Source organism: Rhinatrema bivittatum, chromosome 7 (assembly GCF_901001135.1).
Source record: "Rhinatrema bivittatum chromosome 7, aRhiBiv1.1, whole genome shotgun sequence".
Classification (NCBI taxonomy): Eukaryota; Metazoa; Chordata; class Amphibia; order Gymnophiona; family Rhinatrematidae; genus Rhinatrema; species Rhinatrema bivittatum.
The window spans coordinates 272,358,547-272,374,508 of record NC_042621.1 but is presented as its reverse complement, the minus strand read 5'-3'; the positions used below and the strand labels follow the sequence as shown (position 1 = coordinate 272,374,508).

General features: G+C 44.6%; 1 protein-coding gene across 4 annotated transcripts in view; it reads left to right on the top strand.

Annotated features, from left to right (window-relative positions):
* The window catches only part of LZTS2 (leucine zipper tumor suppressor 2), a 316,325-nt gene extending 304,217 nt beyond the window's left edge, over positions 1 to 12,108 (top strand). For 3 of the 4 annotated variants that reach the window (XM_029610249.1, XM_029610251.1, XM_029610252.1), the window contains 2 exons: positions 1,935 to 5,482; positions 10,265 to 12,108. In XM_029610249.1, the coding sequence (XP_029466109.1) occupies positions 1,935 to 2,648 (714 nt within the window). In that variant the 3' untranslated portion in view covers positions 2,649 to 5,482; positions 10,265 to 12,108. The remainder of the gene's footprint in view (positions 1 to 1,934; positions 5,483 to 10,264) is intronic. The other variant, XM_029610253.1, reaches the window with a different exon arrangement.
* Positions 12,109 to 15,962: the final 3,854 nt, after the last annotated feature.

Sequence of the window (15,962 nt, the reverse complement as noted above, 5' to 3'; positions counted from 1 at the left end):
TCAACACCCGGTAGGGTGGGTGTCCTAGTTGAAGAAAAGTATGGCTTTCCCGTGAATCACTCGCTCTCGGTGTCACTGGAGAATTCCATGAATAACGGCAGCCGTAGGTGACACGACACCGAGAGCGAGTGATTCACGGGAAAGCCATACTTTTCTTCAACTAGGACACCCACCCTACCGGGTGTTGACATTTCTTGGTTGAGGGCACTGGTGGCCTCCAGCTATAACCAATTCAACCAGTTCAAATTAAGCAAGTTATTCAAATTATTCAGTCATGCATATATCCACAATTGCTTTTTGAGGAGAATACTGAAGAGCTGCACTTCCTGCAGGGGTATATATACTAGGGCTGATGTCAGATTGAAATCTGATCCATCTCTAACTGCTATCAGGAGTACACTATACCCATTGGTCCTGAGTCCATCTGTCTACACTAAGGAAAATGAAATTATCAGGTAAGTAATTTCTCCATTTATTCCATCCAGGATCTTTCTCTCTAGCATGCCCTGATGTTTCACTTATCCAGTAATTATTGGGGTAATTGAAATGTTCCATTATTACCGCACTACCAATATGGTTAGCTTCCCTAATTTCTCTTAACATTTCACTGTCCCTCTCACCATCTTGGCCAGGTGGACGGTAGTATACTCCTATCATTATACTCTTCCCCGACACACAAGGGATTTCTACCCATAATTATTCAATTGTGCATTTAGTCTCTTGCAGGATCTAGAAACATAGAAATGACGGCAGAAGAAGACCAAACGGTCCATCCAGTCTGCCCAGCAAGTTTCACACTTTTTTTTTTTTTTTCTCATACTTGTGTTACTCCTGGCTCTTTATCCTGTTGGACTCTATGCCATCCCGGACATAAAGCGCCACACCTCCTCCCGGGTGCTCCTCTCTGTCATTGCGATATAATTTGTACCCCGGTATAGCACTGTCCCATTGGTTATCCTCTTTCCACCATGTCTCTGAGATGCCAATTAAGTCTGTCATCATTCACTGCTATACATTCTAATTCTCCCATCTTACTTCTTAGACTTCTGGCATTAGCATACAAACATTTCAAAGTTTGTTTTTTGTTTGTATTTTCATTCTGCTTTTTAATTGATAGGGATAAGTTAGAATTTTTTTAGCTCAGGTGAGTTTTTAGTTATAGGCACTTGGACTACTTTTCTTATTATTGGAACCTCACTGTCGGGATGCCCTAATTCTAATGCATCATTAGTATCCTTTGAAGATACCTCCCTCAGACCCATGCACTGCTGAGTGACTGTCGGCTTTCCCCTTTGTTCTAGTTTAAAAGCTGCTCTATTTCCTTTTTAAAGGTTAGCGCCAGCAGTCCGGTTCCACCCTGGTTAAGGTGGAGCCCATCCCTTCAGAAAAGACTCCTCCCCTCGCCCTCCCCCTAAAGGATTTGTATTGTTTTAATATTTGTATTTGTTTTGTTTGATGTATGTTTTTTAATTATGTAGGTTCCATTTTGAAAACCACTTAGACCTACACAAATTGTATAGGCGGTATAGAAAAGATTTTGAATGAATAAATAAATGCACTGTATGGTAGGTTCATTGTGATAGTTATGAAGTTTACTATAGTGAGGTGATGAAGGAGGGGGAAAAAAGAAAAAAAAACTTGAAGCTGAAAATTGATCTGTTGACTCAGGTTCTGACTTGAGACCACAAGGGGTCTCAAGTCAGAGACCCCTTGTGGTCTCTGACTTGAGACCCCCTCTGACTTGAACACCCTGCCCACCCCCGTTGGTTGACTTTCTGCTATGTTTTTAGTTGCAGTGAAGTGACAGCATGGGGTCAGACCTTTCTCGTATTGAACAAATCTGTTGTCGTTCCATTGTTCGTGTGTATTTGTTTCATTAAATATATTCAAATCTAAGCACTTTTTTTTTTTTTTTTACTTCTATTGTTTCCCAGGTCTGCCAGAAGTCCGGCGAGATCTCCCTCCTCAAGCAGCAGCTGAAGGATGCTCAGGCGGAGCTGGCGCAGAAAGGCAGCGAGATGCTGCTGCTGCGGGCCCAGCTCCGAGAGGCTCGCTCTGAGCTCCAGGCCAGCGAGGAGCAGCTGCAGGAGCTGCAAGACGCCGCGCACACGAAGACCCTGGAGCTGGAGGTCTGCGAGAACGAGCTGCAGCGCAAGCGGAACGAGGCCGAGCTGCTGCGGGAGAAAGCCGGCAGGCTGAGCCAGGAAGCGGCCAGCCTGCGGGAGGCGGCGGTGGCGGCGGCAGCCGGTTCCCGGCACGGGCTGGGCCGCTGCCACGAGCCGGACGATCCCTGCCTGCTTCCGGAGAGCGACGAGGCCAAGGCTCAGCGCCAGGGCGCGGACGCGCTGCAGGGCTTGAAGCAGCAGGCGGAGCGGCTGCGGGGCGAGCTGCTGTACGAGCGGCGGCGGAGCGAGGAGCAGCTGGAGAACTTTGAGGACGAGCGCCGGACGTGGTACGAGGAGAAGGAGAAGGTCATCCGCTACCAGAAACAGCTGCAGCACAACTACATCCAGATGTACCGGCGGAACCGGGAGCTGGAAAGGGACGTCAGGCAGCTGACTCTGGAGCTGGAGGCCAGGGAACTGGACGAGCTGGACCTGCACGGGGCGGAGATACAGTTCGAGGAGATCACGGCTACGGAGATCTGATGGCCCCCGCAGCAGTCTTGCCTCTACCTCTGCCTTCCTTTTTGGACTTGCCATTCCAACCGTGGAGCTGCCAAAAACACAAAAGCACACAAACAGGCAGGCCTTCCAGCTAATGTACAAAAACGTATATGCAATTATAATTATAGTGCATACAGAGAGGGAGGCACTGTATACCCAAGTTATATACGTTGTGTGCTCCTGATTGTAGCTGGGTAGCAGTTTTGGAGCCAGACCAGACGAGGGAGTATTTATGAAGGACTAAAGCTTGTTGTGGGTCAGCCGGTTCTGGTGGGGAGAATGTGAAGCTAAGTCTTTCTCCCCTTCCCTGACTGAAGGCCGGAAACACTTGGCATTAGACAGCTGCTCCAGTTTTGGGTTCTGTGAGTAGTAGTAGTACGGTGACTGCAATGTGTTAAGATACGTTTTGACACGGCTGATCTGTCAAACGGCTGCTTTTTGCTTCTGGATTTTGAGCATTTTCATGATTGCTCATCTTATAAGGCACATTCCACTGCTCCAAAGTATAAGGGGGAAAGTTTTTTTTTGTTTTCTTCTGTAGGTATTGTAGCAATGAGAACTTGACCCAGAAGAAAAACTAATCGAGAAACCTGCATTTAATGAAGTACTGAGATTTTTTTTTCTCTTTTTTTTTTTTTTTTTTTATACCCTCTGTCCATCCCCACCCTGTATTTTGATTCTGTTCCCATCTTGAGCGCCTTTTCCTTTTAGGGTCCCTCACAATTTGAGCATGCCGGCCTCTTATGACTTTTTTTTTTCAGTGAGCGATTATAGTGTGGCTGGAAGGAGAGAGACTGACTAAGCGGAGGCCTCGGCAGTCAGATTAGTTCCAGCAATTAGTAACTTATCCGCTTAACTGCAGGGAGGGTGGGGAAGGGAGAGAGAGGATTAATGTGCCCCCGATTTCATATCAAGGTAAAGCTTGCAGCTCCACTTGTCTCCAGGATAGAGTGGGCAGCTGCCAATTTAGTTGGGTTTTTTGGGGGGGGGTTTCTCACTCCGCTGCCTATGTAGGAGGGGGGTCCCTAGTTCACTTAGAGAATCCCTCCTGGAGGGAAAGGGGGGGCCCTGCATCCCGACTGAAGACAGCATTTCACGTCTCCTCCGTTTTTTGGTTTTCTGAAGTTAATCACGCTTTTATTTTTCCAAGTAGCTTGTCCGCAGAGGAGCTGGGAAAGAAAAGTCACCGTTAATAGACCCCATTCAGGAAGCAGCTTTTTTTTTTTTTTTTTTTGCCTATGAAGGGGGATAAAGCCTCATTGAATAGGCAGGAATTTCAAGCCCGTCTAGCTCTCTTTAATTGGTGGCCTGGCCTTCGGCTGCACCCATTGTGTCAAGTGGAGGATGGGATGGACAGGATCCCAGAGCAGTCTGAAGTCTGGGCATGAGCTAGTTTTCTAACGAAATACGGCATCAAAATGTGTCAGTATTGGAGGTAAAATGGCGCTGCTCATTAGTCACTCGAAATATCTGATAAACACTAGTGGTGGTGCCCTGCACCAGGTGACGGGGTATATAATATAGTAGGTGTATATATTTATATTTTGAGTGACTTGCTCTGGTATCTATAAAAGAAATATTTCCACAAAGGGGCTCTGGTGATCTGTGTTGGGAGAGCTTTTAGAAATGTCACCAGAACTCGGCAATTGGGATGCTTTCCATGTGTTTCTGCTGCTTAAGTTTATTGTTCATGGTTTACGGACCTGAAGTTTTCCTGTGCTTCCTTTCTCTCTCTCTCTCTCGCTCCCCACCTTAATTGCAACTCAGCAACCGAAATAAAATCCTAAAGGTTGCCCAGTTTTAAATAAACTGGGATCCTTTGTAACGAGACTGTGCCTTATCTTGGATCCTTGCCTTTCCACCTTGATCCTTAACTTTTTAACCCATTTTCTGAAGGAAGAAAAGGCTTACGAGATCACCGTGTGTTCCCCCCTCATGACCTTTTTGTGTTGGGTGTCCAGTCTGCCCCAGATTTTCAGTACGTATCGGGAGATCAGAGGGGATCCTGACGGGGGGGGGGGGGTGTATCCAGGCGTGCTCTGGAATGTAGGCTCCGTTAGTTCTGTGTTGTAACGTCGTGTTCGTCGTTACATCCAATCCTTGTGACTTTTACAAAGCTTACCTTTTGACTTTTCATACCGGGGCTGTGCTCCATAATTATTGTGAGAGAGTGACTTGAATATAATTTTTAAAAAAAAGGAACCCAAATAATACATGGCCTGTGGCACTAGTAAACCCCCTTTCACATAGGAAGGAAAAGGAGTTTCCCCAGTAAATCTCCAGAGGCTCCCAAACCAATTTTTGTAAAAGTGCTGGAGCTAATTTAAATTGTCTGGCTTCCATGAATTGAGGGGCTTTACATCCCCTGCTGGCAGGGGTGTGAACAGGAAAATGCATGGGCCCTACAGGAGTGGGCAACTCTGGTCCCCACGGGACCCTAGAGTCAGGTTTTCAGAATAACCTTCATAATAGATGAGAAGTGTGCGTGTAGGTCTCTCTCATGAATATTCATGAGGGATATTCTGAAACCCCCAACTATTAGGACTGGAGGTTCCCACCCTGGTTGTCTCCAGGATAAAGCAGGCAGCTGCCAGTTTATTTTGTTTTTGTCTGCAGTTTTTATAGGCTGATCTTTGCCGTTTTTTTTAATTGGATTTTTCTCATCCAGCTACCTATGTAGGGGGGAACCCTTGTTCACTTAAAACTCCTGCTGGACGAGAGGAGTTGTCCAGCCCAAACTAAACCTCCGCAGCACGTTGAGATGGCAAAGATCGTGTGCCAGTGGTGCAGATCGCATGCTCGAGCTGTCTGCCAAGGTAAGGATGGTGGCAGTCCATGCGTGGCTATAGCCAGTCATGAAGACTGGGGGGTTTTCTCTCCTGGGTTTTCCCCGTTGCATTCTCGGCTGCTTTTGGCAAAGCATCACTGGTTTAGTAAGGCCAGGAAAGGGGATAAGAAATTTCCATACTGGGTCGACCCAAGGGTCCATCAAGCCCAGCATTCTGTTTCCAGACAGGAGTTGTAACTTGTAGTAACCCCTCCCCTTCCCTGTACTGTAAGCTGCATACCTGGTCTGTCCTGTCAAATTGCAGTTGCCTCTATGTGGTTGATGGTAACCTACTATCACTCCATTCCATGTGTATAATTATAATTACTGCAATGTAATCTTCAGCATTACGCAAGAACAAAACAAGCCAGTAACATACATATATTTATTATTTTTTAATTTCTTTAGCTTGAAACCTTTGCTGCCGTTGAGCATTATTTTTGTCACTCATGTTTTTATTACATGCTCAATATTGAGTACATGTTCTCAATATGACATCAGTCATGCAGTAACTAAACATCTCGTACATTCTAACATTAATCGGTCTTAACTGAAATCTATACAACTATCTCTCTGTAACCCTGCCACCACTTCTCCCCCCCTCACAGGTATACATCAACTAGATGTAGGTGATAATTCCGTATACATAGTATATTGTATGCTTGTGTGGGACATATGGGAGTAAAACTTAATTAAGAAGCTCCCTTCCTCCTAGGTGAGAATAGAGCCTCCACGTGTTGTCATATCTCAACGGTGCGTCACGTTTCATAGCTGTGAGTTTCTCCGTGAGGTACACTCTTTCTATACAGGAGCTGATGGCTTCCAATGATGGGGCCATAGCTCGGTGGTGACTTAGGACTATTTCACATTTGGCAGCAGTGGTAAACTGTCACAACATCCGCACATGCTCCTCCGTCAAGTTGGGAGTCATTAATGTTTCTATGAAGCAAGAACATTTTAGGATATCTAGTAACCCCTGTCCTGAAATCTCTAGAGCAGTGGTTCTCAACCTTTTTTCTGTCAGGACACGCCTGACAAATGGTTCTCACATGCATGTTACACTGAACCCATGATTGTCACGGGACTAGATGTAAAAGTACAGTTTGCATCCATGGGAACCCCCCTGACCCACAATAATGGATGTAAAGCAGAATTATGACATTCCCCATACAACTCACCCTACAAAAAAGATATTCTGGTTCTGGTGTCATCTCAGTAACAGCAACTCAAACTCCTTCTACTTCCAGGCTCAATAGCCCTACTTATGAAAAGACAGCAGTTTACCACCAATGCATGTCCTCTGAGAAAACACAACAAATAAGACTGATACAAACTTTACATGCTAGTAAAATATCTCACCTCAGTAACACACACAGAACTGACCTAACATACTCCCAGGATCTGTAGTAATGCACATAAACTAATCTGCATACAGTTACACCTGTATTATGGAATGCATGCAAGACAGTAACAACCCTATTTATGAAAAGGCAACACTACAAATATTAAATCAGGCCCTAAACACCAATATACCTCCTTTAGGAAACCAGAACTAGCAAGCAGCTATAGATCCCCACACAGAAATAATTGTAAAACTATACTAATAAGCAGAATAAATGTTTCAAAACAGCTATGAACAGAATAACATCCAACAATTAAAAACTCATAAAAACTATTACAAATTCTCCAAACACCAATAAAATATTTCAAAAAAGCAGACATATCACATAATATTAAATAATTAAAATGGCAGTCAATCAAGAAAAATAAACTTAAAAATCCACCTTTACTTACCCCCTCCAGCAGCTCTCCTTCTCTTCCGTGCAGGCCGTAGCACACACCAGAAGCAGCAGTAGTGGCTAAGCTCTATACTCATAGTCCTCTTCCTTAGTGCCCACGACCAGTCTCTCTCTCTCTCTCTCTCACACACACACTCTATACCAATCACATCCCCATGACCAGTTTCTGTCTCTCACACACCAATCATCTCCCAACTAGTCTTTGACACACACACCAGTCACCTTCCTGAACAGTTTCTCTCATCCCACTCCCGTGTTCTGTCTTACATATATGGGTGTCTCACACACACCCAGGTTTCTCACTCCCATGCTCACTCGACATGCACAGGTTTCTCATTCCCATTATCACTTTCTCTCTCTTACACATACACGCACCATTCTCTCTCTCTCACACACCATCACCTTACCAATAGTCTCTCTCTCATGCATGCACACACAGGTTTCCCACTCCCATGCTCTCTCTCACATATACAGAGGCTTCTCAGTCCCTTGCTTTCTTTCACACACACACCCCCCCACAACACCAGGCTTCTAACTCCCATGCTTTCTGACATACCCAGATTTCTCACTTCCATGCTTTCTCTCTCTCTCTCTCTCTCACACACACACACACCAGTCACCTCCCTGACCACTCTCTCACACACACTCCAGTCATCTCCATGACCAGTCACTTTTATTCTCTCACATATACACACATCACCTCTCTGACCAGTTCCTCTCAATTACATACATGCTCTCAATCACACACAGGCTGGCTGTCTTCTCTCTCACTCACTTCCTCCCCCTCTTCCTCCCCCCCCCCCCCCCCTTCCCACCGAGGCACAAATGGTAGCTGCAGCAGCCTCCTCCAGCCCCTGCAGGCCAAGAAAGAAGAATCCCATCGGCCGCAGGGGCTTATACTGCTGTCTCCTTTGCTGATTGCCGGCTGCTTCGATTGCTCTGGGCCACGCTACTGCTTGGGGGCCACTGCCGCTGCCACTACTTTTCCACGCAGCATGGCTCTTTCTCCTTCCCACACACTGCACTGCGTATCACTTCCTGTTCCGGGGCAGGTGCGGGAGGAAGAAAAGGCCAGCCGCAGGAGCCACAGCTTCCTCTAACAACGCTGCCGTTCCCATTGGGCTTGAACGTGCTATTAGCCCGGTGGCAACGGCAGCAGGGAAGGAAGAGCAGCGGGAGAGACAGGAGCATGCGACATACCTGCCGGTGCTTGGCGACACACTGGTGTGTCGCGACACACCAGTTGAGAAGCGCTGCTCTAGAGAATAATCGAGCCACAGCATCCCACATTTTGACCACCTCGGGGCAAGTTCACCAAACGTGAAAAAAACATGCCTTCACCTCCACACCCCCTCCAGCAATGGCCATACCTGAGGGTATAGTCTATGTAGTTGTGTAGGGGTCAAGTACCATCTAAACCACACTTTGTATCCGTTCCCTGTAGTCTGAGAAGATACCAAGCTCTTTTATAAAGCCAGCAAACCGTTCCTAATCACTCTCCTCCGTAGGCATTCCCAAATCTCTCTCCCACGCTGGCTTGAATTTTAAGTCCACATTCAGCAAAGCATACGTTTTCAAAATGGGCCTAGTCAACTTGTTTGCCTAGTCACAGTAACCTTCAAACATTGTCTGTCCTTTCTCAAGCTCAATCCCAATTCTTTTCTGAGTAATATATTGGGCCAGTATTGCATAAGGGAATCTATCTCTATCTCGTAATGCATACTGTTGCCTTAATTATCAAAGGGGATCATTCCCCGTGTGCCCCAAACTTGCTCAAATCTAGTCAACCCCATTGATTTCCTCCACTTACTAGCCACCAGATTTGTACCTGGGGAAAATCATCACTATATAAAAAATGTAGTGTGGCGGTGTAGGGCCTGTCCTTCCCTTCCCCTAATAGTGGCTGCTTCTTTCTCCAAATCTCCAAGGTCAATCTAGGAAAAGGAGATCTTTCCCCCTTCCACACTCTCATCGCCAGGGTAATGTCTCCTGCTATAGCCAGCTGTAACTTCACCCAGGGCTTGGGCTCCCTCACTTTATGGGTGGGCATATAGGTTCCAATTTGGGACAAGTATGTCCGCTAAACTAGGATGATTTGGTTGAAGGAATATACCAGGATATGGACAGATGGGACAGACTGGGTATAGCATGGATGTGAAGGATAATAGTTGTTACTCTGGGCAGCACATTCACTTTATTTTATTTGACGCTTCCAGTCATGGTCTCAGACCTATTTCTGTGATCCTGACGGTAATAGATATTCAGCTTCATCTGGAGGCAGAGACTACCTAGGGTAGCAAGAGAAGTGCTATTTTTAAACAAAGCAAGAGGAAGACTTGGGAGTACCTAACTTGGTGTGTGGTGCTATGCAGCGGCATAGCACCACACACCAAGTTAGGTGGGATCGGTGGGATCTGCTCTCTCAGTCCTGTAGGCACTCGCCAAGCTTGGAGTGGGAGAGCACTAATTTATCGCATGCTGTATGCCACTGCACCATATCAGAGGCCTGATCATCCAGGCTTGTTTCAGCTTCTTCCACGCGACGCCCTGGCTCAAGCATATTTGTACACATCTCAACCACAGTGTCCACTGTTCCTTGTTTTGTTGTTAGCATGTTGCTTCTAAGCTCCCCCAGCATGTTTGGTTGCACTGCGGCCTACCTCGGCACCATCTTATTCCGGCCCCACTCCGTTTGCCCTGAATGCCACTACATTCACATAAGAAAAGTGCTTTAAATCTATTTTTTTTTTCTTCTGCAACACTATCTGGGTAAGCACCCAGTCAGCCACCAACAGCACGCTTATCCGTTGGTGTTCCCTGAGGGATGAAGCTAGATGGGGTCAGGAGCCGTTCTGTCAGAGCGGGTGAATTCACTTCCTCCGGTTCAGTGTTTTCCTGCAGGGAAAACTATTAGCAGAGTGGTGACCTGAGCTGTATGGACCAAGTAGTAATCATAAATTGTTTGCTATCAGGGAGGTGTTTGGTTCGCAGGCAATCGCATACACGATTCCTCGGTTGTCTTCTGCACAAGCAGCATTATCTTAAGTGACCAGAGAACCTGATGAGGATGGACAAGAGTGAAGAGGAGAATCTGAATTGGTTGATAGGAAAAAAAAAAAATTTACTGTGCAAATGTATTGGGGATTTGAAACTAGCATTAACAGTTGCTGTTCATACTGTCCAACTACTGTTATTTTTCAGTTCAATAAGCCCCCTATTGTTTTAAAGAAGCATATCACAAATTAACATCTATCCTAAGTAAACAGTCCACCACCAAGTAACTTTTTTTTTTTTTTTTTTTAATACACCGGACTACTTCATTGCCTTCTGGTTGGGGTTTGATTAAGGGGTTTTGAAACATAAGCTTACCTCTGCCTTCCCTGGGTTTCTTTGGTTAACTCGCTTGCAGATGCAGAAAAGTGAGTTCTGGCCAACACGTGGCTTTGCCTACATTTGAAAGCTCATTTTGCGAGCGTTTTAACTTTATTGCCAATGCAGCAAGAAGTTTTACGCTCACAAAATGAGCTTTCTAAAATGGGAGCACTACTTAGCGCCCTCGCATGGAAATCCCATTCAGATCAAGTTATTAATCGTTACTCTCTGATGCGGACAGGTATGTTGGCCCGGCCAGGGTTTTCTTAGCACTAGAAAATTAACTCCAGGGTCAGAGCTGGAGTTAAGTTTCCAGTGCTACTGCACTGGCATTTAAACCCATAAAAAAAAAACAGAAATTAATAAATTTCATAGATAAGTACGTACTTATCCAGCTAAGTGATGGCAGCTGTTGCCATTAGATAAGCTGATACTTGTCAGACTATCTGTCACAGGTATCTGCTATTTAGCTGGATAAGTAGTGACTTATCTGGCAAAGTGGCAGCAGCAAAGCTCTCCAGATAGCTGAATAAATCAGTATATACCCAGTTAGGTGACAGTGCTTGCCCCTCCATGATCTGCCTATCAGGGATGCCCCCACCCCCAGTGAAAATGTCTGCTCAGACTTTGCTGAACACAGATTTAAAGGCAACCAGCTTTTTTTTTTTTTTTTTTTTTTAATTCAGATGCATTAGGATATCATTAGGTTGCTGCATAAGGAGTTTAAAAAAAAAATAAATTTTTTTTGACCCTTAAAACCGTGCGCTGAAATCCAGCACACGGTGTTTTAAAACCCAGATTGCTGCAATGGCCTATTAACTTCTAACAGCTTAATGAGAACCCCAGTACAAGCTCCTTGGAAACCAGTTTGTGATTTTCCCAGATCTAAAAATGCTTATGGAGTACTATCAGGGCCCAAATGATGCTTGAACAGCTGGATGAGGATTAATGCCCCTCTTAAGTTTTTTGGTGGGGGGAGGTTCTGCCTGCTGAGTCAGCTGTTTCTGGTTGGACATGTCCCCTTCCCGGTCATTTGTCCGTGAAAGTACGGGTTGGAATGCAGATGTAACTTGCAGCTGTTTCTTAATCTTCTGGAATCCCCAGTAGACAGAGCGTCATGGCGGCCAATTGACTTTTTATTCTTCAGAGTGTCAAGAAATGGGGACGTTGTTCCAGCAAGTTTCTGAGCAGGGAAGAGAGAGCCCAGGAGCAGAACAAACTTGCTGCAGCTAGATTGGCCGACTTGGATTTACTGGCAAAAAGTAAAACTCTCTGGGGTTTGCTAATACTGCACGAAGTTGCCAAGGTAGAGATTCATTTGTGATCCGTAGAGAGATATTTTTATGATGCCAAACTACTTTTAGCCAAATTATTTTATACTGTTCACACAGTCATGTAAACAAGGTGCATTCCTGCATTAAATTCTATCTGATTTTTATCAGCATTGTTGTGTCATATTTTACACACACACACACACTTTTTTTTTTTCCCTCGGGGTTTGTAAGAAGTAGAGGTATCCTAAGGTTGCCTCAGCTTTTCAAGTGTTTATAGACAAATAACACACGAGTTTCTTGTTGGCGTCTTGGGCCAGGTTGTATGTAAGTGGATCTCAGCAAGCCTGGCCATTTGAAGACGGGGCTTGGCTCCAACAGTAAAGTCCGCGTTTATGGTGCGAGAGAATCGGAACATCCTTAGCTTCCACGGCAGCGTCGACAAGATGGATGAGGCTGTCTGAGCACCAGTATCTTTGAACAAACAAACTCCTGGGTTATAAACATAACTAGCCACATGGCCAAAACTGCTCTCCTCGTGCTTTTGGAAACAGCTACATCCAAAGCTGCAGTCACCTAGAAATGAGAATCTTGATTATATGTATATATCAGTTTATTTGCATACATAAAACACCCAAACTTAGCTGCCATGAAAGTGTGAACGGATGGCCGCTAGTTTATCTCACAGTTAATGATCAGGCTATGTGTATAACTCTCCGAGTGATCACTTTAAATCCAAGTGAATGAAGTGGTGTTTCCTCTGAATAATAGACATAAGAACATAAGAAAATGCCATACTGGGTCAGACCAAGGGTCCATCAAGCCCAGCATCCTGTTTCCAACAGTGGCCAATCCAGGCCATAAGAGCCTGGCAAGTACCCAAAAACTAAGTCTATTCCATGTAACCATTGCTAATGTCAGTGGCTATTCTCTAAGTGAACTTAATAGCAGGTAATGGACTTCTCCTCCAAGAACTTATCCAATCCGTTTTTAAACACAGCTATACTAACTGCACTGACCACATCCTCTGGTAACAAATTCCAGAGTTCAATTGTGCGTTGAGTAAAAAAGAACTTTTCCGATTAGTTTTAAATGTGCCCCATGCTAACTTCATGGAGTGCCCCCTAGTCCTTCTACTATCTGAAAGAGTAAATAACTAATATAGACCTTGATATAGGGTTCAGTGCAACTTGCTGAAAATAGGAACCTGCATGTATGGTGCCTTTAGATGGAACTGATAAATTAACGAGGTGCTTTAGACCTCTGCAAGACCATTTTTCTCCTTCCTTCCATTGAGCTATTTATTATACACAGCGAATAATTAAATGTGTGATCTGCCTCAAAAGATATACATTTAACATTTTTAAAAAAATCGTTCTCTCCTTCCCGTTCTGTCGGACAGCAGGCACTTCACTAAGTGCTCCCTGATGGAGGCCACCAGGATAAAAGGATGACTGAACATGGAGAAAAGGCTCCCCATATAAACGGATATGTGGCATGCATGCACTCATGCTATGTATATTTCCATAGATTTCTCATCTGAATGTTAATAACCGCAGTTTAGAGTAATTAATATTTTTTTATGTGTATGGTGGTTATGCAGGCTTAAGTACCTCAAGATAGGTTTGGCCAGCATATAGGACCTTATTATAAAAAAAAAAAAGTTCTATGGGTGCAGCATAGGGAAAAGTCCTCTTTTGGGTAAGACAGAGGTTCCCAAACCTGTCTTCCCCCCCCCCCCCCACACACACACACATCCAGTCTGGTTTTCAGAATATCTACGATGAATATGCATATGAGAGTCTGTCATGCAAATTTATCTCATGTATATTCATCGTGGATATCCTGAAAACCCGACTTGGGGTCCTCCAGGCCTGCTTTGGGAACCAATAGAGTAAGACCTAGAGTTGTTAGTCGTCTGTGTTGGAATGCTAAGTTTCCCTGCCTTTAATAATGTTTTGGATTTTTAGCCCACCTTTCCAAAGGATGATCAAGGTAGCTTATACTATTAGAATCCCTGCCCCCAAAGACATTTACGATCTGCGTGCGTCCCTGAGGCATGCAGGAAAGTGCAACTTGCCTGAGGTCACAAGGCATGTCAGTGGGGGTAAGCAGGATTCCAGCCGTGGTTTTTCTGTTTCTATAATCGCTAGGGCGGTCCCGCTGAGGAGATCTAACAGTGAGTGGTGGAGGTAATCAAAAAAAAAATGGAAGATTACAGGACATGTCTATGCTTTATTTTCCTTTTGTTTTACTTCTTTCTTAAGCTCGTCTCTTAATCTTTTTGAAGACTGCTGTACCTCTTCCCATTCCCACTTTGCACCTCCAGGCTCCGCCCTTCAGGGCTCCAGGGCATCATCCGCTGGATCTCCATTCATTTGCTCACGTGTGGTGCAGGGGCCGGAGGACTCTCTCAGTTCTCTTGTTCCTTGGTGACTTAAGCTGCTGAGATAGAATAGAGCGCCTGCCCCCCCTGTGTGAATAAATGTTAAGACTCCCCTCCGCTAATCTGTAACTCCATGAATTGAGCCTAGGTTCTGCAGTCCAGGAATTGTAGAAGCCTCTTAATTAAAAGTACCGCACTAGAATGCTTAATGTTTGGCGCTGTGAAGAGCCAAAAAAGGAATGTTTACCTCCTTTTTTTTTTTTTTTTTTAATCATTATTGTTTTACCATACTTTGCTCACTGAAGAAGAGCGACATTACAAGATGTCTTCACTCGGTGCCCCTAACACCCCTTATGTAGCCAGAAACTACCTGGAGGCCAGTCCCATCCTGGTTTATGCCTTAGCAATGAGCAAAGCCAGTATCGCATGTTAGCAAGTTTCTTAGAGAAAACAGCATTTAAAATGAATTATTTCAGACCGCATACAATCCTGCAGCTATCGAGTTCTATATTGTTTGTGTGTGTATTTCAGTGCTGTCCCCCATGATGTAACTTTGTTTAGTTCAAAATAAGTATTATATTATCTGACCCTTATACTTTTTTTTTGTTTATAGCTTTCAAAAGGCAAATTGAATTGCAAATGGTAGCACTGCATCGGAAAATAAGTAATTTGAATGAAATAGTTTACGTTAAAAAAAAAATTGACACACTGTGTCATGCTACACATTTTGCTGAGTCCATAAATTGTTGAATTAAAATACATGCAAACTTTCAGGTTGATTTTAAGTGTTTCTCATGCAAAAATTGCCCACAGGGGCGCGTGAACACAGATTTTAAAAAGCCACAAACTATGCGTGTGTGTGTACCCTTGCGCGCGTGAGAAATAAAGGGTGGGGCCAAGACTTTTACCCGTCACTCTAATTTTTAAAACGGAAACTCGCAGCGTGCATATGCTATATAGCCACGTAACTTTACTACTGCTGCTAAGGAGGAACAAGTCTCTTAATTTCAAATTTTTAGGGCTTGTAGGACAGGGTGCGGGGTCCCAGTCACCTATGCAGGATCAGGAAACAGTGGGTTATGAAATGCTTTGCTCTTAATCGGACAAACTGGTGGGCTAATCGTAAAGCTGGGAATGTGCCTCCCCTGAGCATGACTTAAAATTTGCTGACGTGCATAAAAACAGTCATGGCCCTATTGACGCGCACTTGATGTGCTTGAGTAACCTCTTAAAAGTAGGAGCATAGTTATGCGTAGTTGGTGCATTTTAAAACTTGGGTATAAGTGTGCACACGATTAAAAATTCTAGCGTATCCTTGCTCCTGCACAGACGCATGGATTTGGGTACATGAGCACTCATTTTAAAATTGACCTGTATTTGTTCTGCACAATTTGCCAGGCAAGTGAAGACGGGAGCTAACAGCAGGGCACACAAGGATGGCTGAGAGCATCTGATGGGCTTGCCTGCAGAAACCTAAAGGCAGTGTCAATTTAGTCTTTCTAGATACCTAATTCTGAGTTCTAAATATCTTTCAAGGCCTGCTTAATGATGGGAACTCTTAAGCCAGCCTCCTCTGCACATTAAGAAGAGAGGTCTAGAGATGCAGTGTAGTAAAAAATCATCAATTTGTGCTCGACTAGA